Here is a 6000-nt window from a genome sequence, read left to right as displayed (position 1 = left end):
AGTTTTATGGGGGTCCAGATGGCGACATGGGTTTTCCCATATTATTTCCCATTACTTTCCTTACCAGAAAAGCAAACAAAACCACGAAGGAAGAAAACATAGAATTGGTGCACCATGCCTTTTGACAGTGCACCTCAGGACATATCCAATTTGCATCTCCAAATTGGATATGTCTTAAATTGCATCCAATTGAAGTATCTCCAATTTGTTAGGCATCCCCAAGATAAGGGATGTTCTAGGACCTATGGTTGCTGATCACTACAGAAAAAGGTGTGGCAGTGATGCTGAAGGCTGGGAAGAGGAAGATGCAGGTGCTAAGTGTTTGCCTAGGAGCAAATAGCCTCAATAATGTTTTTCCGTTTTTCTCCCTTTCCCATAACACCCAAACCTGGGGTCACCCCAAGAAACTGATTGGTGGGAGGTTTAGGACTGATTAAAGGAAGTTCTATGTCACACAGCATATAGTTAGACTATGGAATTAGCTGCTGGGGGAAGTGATGATGGCCACCAACGTGGATGGTTTTTAAAAGGATTGGACAGATTCGTGCAAGAGGAGGCTATCAGTGGCTACTGGCCTTGCTGGCTATGAGCTACCTCCTTTACCAGAGGTGGGTTGCCTGCATACATCAGTTGCTGACAGGAGGAGATCGTGCACCCATCCTGCTTGTGGGAGCCTGTGGGCAGCTGGTTTGTCACTTCGTGTAGGGAGCGCCGGACTAGAAGGACCTTTGGTCTGATCCAGCATGTTCTTATCAAGAAAAAGCAGAAGATGAAGGTGAATGAAAGGGGGCTACAAACTCCTGGACAGCCACACCAGGCTTCAGAGTGATCACCCCTCTCGGCTCCACCCCCTTTTGCCCCCTGAGCCTTGATGTCTCTTTTCGGCGCCGCCTCTATTCACGTGTTCGGACCGGAGGGGCTCAGGGGGCGTCCTTTTTCCTCCCTCCCTCCCTCGCGAGCGGCTCCCTGTCTCTCGTCTCCTCTCCTCCCCTCCCCTCCCTCCCCTCCCCTTCCCCCGAGAGCTCCCCGGGAGTGGGCGCCAGGCGAGGGAGTCACCTTCCCCGCCAACCAGAGCAAGGCGCGCAGGCAAGGCGGCTTCGGGCTCCCCCCCACCTCCTTCCCGGGGAAGCAGCCGCCGCCGCCAGTCGCTCTCCGCCCCTCTCTCGGCTCGCTCGGGGGCTCGCTCCGCCACTCCGGGAGAGACCCCTGCATGCTGCTGCAGCCGCTGGCGGTGGCCAGGGCGAGAGCCCCGCTGCTTCCCCTCCCTCTGCTGCCCTCGCCGCGCGCCTCTTTGGCGCGCCTGCCTGCGTGCGAGCCCCTCAGCCCGGACGCGCCGCGGAGAGGCGAGGCGAAGCCGAGAGGGCAGCTCGGCGGGCCGGCGGGGGAGACCATGAACGGCGCGAAGGGCGAGCAGGAGCACAGCCCGGCCGAGCCGACCCTGCAGGAGGAAGAGGTACCTGCCTGAGAGGAGCGGGAGGAGGAGGAGGGAGCGGCCTCAGAGGCGCCGCGCCGCTGCTGCCCCGCCGGGCTTCTCCTCCTGCGCGCGCCGTCGTGCACCGCGGGCGGACTGGGGCGCCTCCGAGAAAGTTTTCGGGGACGGGGAGGAGCAGTGCCGAGCAAGGCAGCCTGGCGGAGAGCAGCGCCGCGCTCCCCCCCCCCAAAAAAAACGCACCGACGCTTGGCCCGTCCGCTTTGGGGGCTCGAGAGAGAGTGCAACGCTTGGGAAACCGAAAGGAGCCTGCGTGTTGCAAAGCGCGCCGTTCCGTTGACCGTCGATTGATTGTAAGATTCAAGTCAAAAGTTAGCGGGGGAGGGGCAGGGCTGGCGAAGCGCAGCGCAGCGCCCGGGCGGCTTTCCGGCTCTCCGCCGCTCGGGCGCTTGGCTCCGTGCTTGTTGGCTCTTGCGCCCCCCCCCACCCGCGCCCCGTGAGACCGCTGGCGAAAAGCGGCGTGCGCCTTTAAACAGCCAGTCGTTCCGATTAATAGATAACGTATCGAGCGCATTCTTTCCCGATGAGTTAAGTTGCTGGAAATTTGTACAGTAACACGGGTCAGTTTTAATTCAGAGCCACCACTGGGAAAGTTCGTGGGGAAGACGTGCGCTAGGCACCCATGACTTGCAAGCGCGACTTTCAAACCTTAGTGGTTCGACAGCGCAATCCTATGTTGGGATGCTCTGAAGCAAAGGCGAAAGTGGCTTTTTGAGCGAAAAATACATAGAATTGCGACCGAAGACAATAGTGTAACTATGCAAGACTTTTCCAAAGTTCTGTAAAAACTGCATTGTACTGACTACTTTAGCGCGATCCTGTACGGATTTGTTCAGAAGAAAGACCCTTTGAGTTGAACGGGGCTTACTCCCACGTAGGTGGTCCCGGGGATGTCGCCTTAATCCAGTTGTGATCTTTGGGAGTTAATGCAATGTTAAGCGGTGTTGCAAACTGTTGATGTGTGTTTGGTTAATGGTTTTCCATGAGTGAAAAAAAAATCTGGTTGATAAAAGTTAAAAACTTCGCTTAATAGGAACTGAAGCTGAAGGCAGTTTGTGAGGTGGCTTGGTGAGTCTCTTGTTCTTTGAGACTACATCAAACAGATTAAGAAAATGACGTTACTTTTAGTTCCTGGGAATAAATCTGAGAAATGGTTAAGGCAGGATTAAGTGCCCAGATTGATAAAGGAGACGTTCTTTAGCAAGCGCTGCTGAGTGTTCAGTTTTAATTCGGATTAATGGTGATGGATACATGTAATAATGTTATTTTCTTGAAAAATATTTCCCTGTATACCAAATTATTTTATCAGTCTGTGGAAATGACATTCTGACACCTCTTTTCTTTTCTGAAAAATGATCTCCACGTTTCTTCATCTATTACAGTAAATGGATTTGTAAGCATCAGCCTGTTCTAAAATAACTTACCAGTTTGGCCAAATATGAAGTATTAACATTTGCACTTTTTATCCTAGTTAGTAATGACCAGATAACAGGTGCAGTCCAGCAAATATGCCACTAACAAAATATTTCTATGTATGATTCATTTTTACAGGTAAATGAAGTGTTTGTTGTATACTTGGCTGGGCAAATTTGTAATTTTGATATTAGCAGGCAACTTAAATACCTCCTTATGGAACACCACAGTATGCTTAAATTCTTTATGCACAGTGCTAAGATAATTAAATACATAAAGTAGCCGTAAGAGAAATGACACTTTTCAGCAGAGTAGTAGATTGCAATGCTATTCCTTGTTATTTGGAGGAGAAAATTTTAATACTTTCAGGGATGTGTTTATGGTAATACCTGGCAGTAGCATGGGAAAACTGGTGACAAGACAGTAAACTTTATATGGACTACTGCCTGGTGAAGCTGTGCCATGCGTTTCTATAACAGAGCTTTCACACATGGATTTGGCACTGTACCTGCTCTTCTGGCCTGTGGTGGTGTCATCTGCTTGTCTCTCAGAGCCCAGGTGGAGGGCATTTTCAGGGGGGCTGGGCTCAGGGAGCAGAGAAGTTCCCAGCTGCACACTACAACTCTTCCTCAGAAGCATTTTACCTGAATGCTTCCCCCAACCACTTGTCCTGCAGCGGGGGACCCTGGGAACATGGAATGAGAGTCTGCAAGTCCTTTATGTCCCTTACTGCCACCTGTGTGCCACTTTGAGTGTGATGGAGACAGTATTCTTTGGGCCATTAGTCAGCATTGGGCACAGATGTGGGGACTCTCACAAACTTCAGGCCCCTTTCCAACTTTATTCTTTATGGTTTGTTCAGTATAAGGTTGACTTGAATCTTGGAAAGTTCTCCTCTCCCTTAGGGATTGAGTGATGTACTACTACACATTAAGGAGATGGTGCTGACATCAGTGTGCCTAGCACGGTTTAGCAGAAGACCCCCAAAAAAGAACAAGCCCTTGCCTCAAGGAGCTTCCAGTCTGAAGTCTGTGGATGACCAAGCAGAACATGAGCAATGCTTTTTAAACTCAGCAAAAGTTTGATGCATTATAGCAAGAGCTCTTTCTTAAAATCTACTTCTGATGCTTTAAATTACTTTTAAAATGGAACATCTGTTCATATGCAGCTTTGTAGAGGGAAGGCACAGTGGTTAGAGTGTTGGACTGGGACTCAGGAGATTTGGGTTTAGGTGACTTTGGGCCATTCTCTGACTCTCAGGCTACCCTACTCTATAGGGTTGTTGTTGTGAAAATAAAACGGGGAGGGGTGTGGAAGCTACCTTAAATTTCTTGTAAGAAGAAGCTGGGAAAATAAATAAATACTGGTGTTAACTCAGGGGTAGTGGCCAGTATGGAAACTGTAATCAGTGACAAACACATGTAGAATGAACTGTATTTCCACTGTCATCTTTGAGTTGGACAGCCTAGCAACTGCATTCTTCCAGTCTCCCTTCGCTTCACAAATATGCATGAATTTTCTGTCTTTAGTTTATTTATATTAATATACTTAAAGTTGAAATAGCTTAGAATGATACTCAGGACAGCTGAACTCTTAACTGAATCAAATCATAGCCTATTGCCTTGAAGCTAAGTTTGGGAAGAAATGAAATTAACAGCTTTGTGAGGTGGGTCACCATTGTTCCCACTGAAAACATGGGCAGTGGGAGCTGAGGATCAAAGGGTTCAAAATATCCAGTGTATGTGTATTTCTGTTCCTAATTTGATCAGGGAATGTTTTAAAAATTTTTTCTGGAGAGGAAAAGATAGGTATGTACTCTACCTCTTTTCCCCAACAAGGGTGTTAGGCACCTAAGAAGTTGCCCTATAAAGTGCTGATTTGGATATCACAGTGACAGTTCCCTGGGCTGGTTAACCAAAGAATTGCAGTGATAAGCAGAGCCTGTGACTTGTAATTGCCACTTTTAATCAAAGAGTGTTGATTAGTTGTTTTGTGACATGTGAATCCGGAAAGCCATGAGTTCTGTGTGGGTTAAATATCCCAGAGCTAACCCAGCAACCAGCCAAGGGCAATTGATGGGTTCACAAAGCAAAAATGTGAATATGGTTCTCCTTCATTGCATACATTAATGCCAGGTCCACAGACCAGCACCCACCAAGTGTGCAGTTCTATTTTTGAAAAGTTATACTGACTCCCAGGGCAAAGAATTTCAGCCTGTAACTAGGGTGAAAATGCATGCTACAAAGATGTGTTCCAGGACAGCAGTTCTAAGTTATGTACAGAACCTGAAATGAATAACAAAGGACAAGCTGTGTATATTGATGTTCTTGTTTGTTGTATCATTGTTACCTTGCATTTCTCAAATAAAAGATTTGTGTAAAAACATAAAACAAAGCAACATTTGCAAGACTGTTCATTGAGGGAGTTGCTTTTTTTTGGTCTGGATTAGTACTGTTAAAGACCAGTCTCATTATGGTGCAGATTAACTTGCTTCTAGCAAAATAATAGATTTTCACTGTGCATGATGATATCAGGCTCCCAAAATTAATTTTGTGCCATTGGTCCCCCAGATTAGAACTTTCATGGTGATCTTGATATAGAGAATGAAACCAAGGAGGCATTCAGAGTGAGGAAGTGTAATACATGGTGATTTCCATTGTTCACACATTAATTGGATAAATGCATGTTGCAGTCACAGTAAAGGTGCTAAATTTCTCACTGTCCTAAATGACTGTGCCCTAGAACAATTCGTCATAGAATGAATTAGAGGGGATTTGCCCAGCACCAAAACCTAAATGGAGGTTTCCATAACTTAGTATGAGAGATGAATGTTGAACTGCTTCGAAACAGGGTTTGTAGTGCTTTTAGATGTAAGAAGAAAATTGCAAAAAAAAAAAAAAAAAGCCCAATGCAGACACATTCGGTTTTTAAAAAGAAAACTTATCTAATGCGAAGGTACTGGTCAAGAGGTTTAAATTTCTTCAAAATATTTGGAGCTTACTCAAAACCACTGTAATATGAACTCAGTTAGAACATATGCTACCAAGTTAGGAATAGTAGCACCAAGTCCAAGAGATCACCCACCATCTCTAACAAGC

The 6000-nt window shown here is 46.8% G+C and overlaps 1 protein-coding gene across 3 annotated transcripts in view; it reads left to right on the top strand.

The window, feature by feature from the left end:
* Positions 1-1031: 1031 nt before the first annotated feature.
* Positions 1032-6000, top strand: part of RBPMS (RNA binding protein, mRNA processing factor) — a 107727-nt gene continuing 102758 nt past the window's right edge. Inside the window, exon 1 of one of the 3 annotated variants that reach the window (XM_044418860.1) lies at positions 1032-1453. In XM_044418860.1, the coding sequence (XP_044274795.1) occupies positions 1211-1453 (243 nt within the window). In that variant the 5' untranslated portion in view covers positions 1032-1210. The remainder of the gene's footprint in view (positions 1454-6000) is intronic. The other 2 variants (XM_044418861.1, XR_006413613.1) reach the window with 2 other exon arrangements.

The sequence above is a fragment of the Varanus komodoensis genome, unplaced genomic scaffold (genome assembly GCF_004798865.1).
Source record: "Varanus komodoensis strain SLA01 unplaced genomic scaffold, ASM479886v1 scaffold94, whole genome shotgun sequence".
Classification (NCBI taxonomy): Eukaryota; Metazoa; Chordata; class Lepidosauria; order Squamata; family Varanidae; genus Varanus; species Varanus komodoensis.
This window is presented reverse-complemented; position numbering and strand designations above follow the sequence as displayed.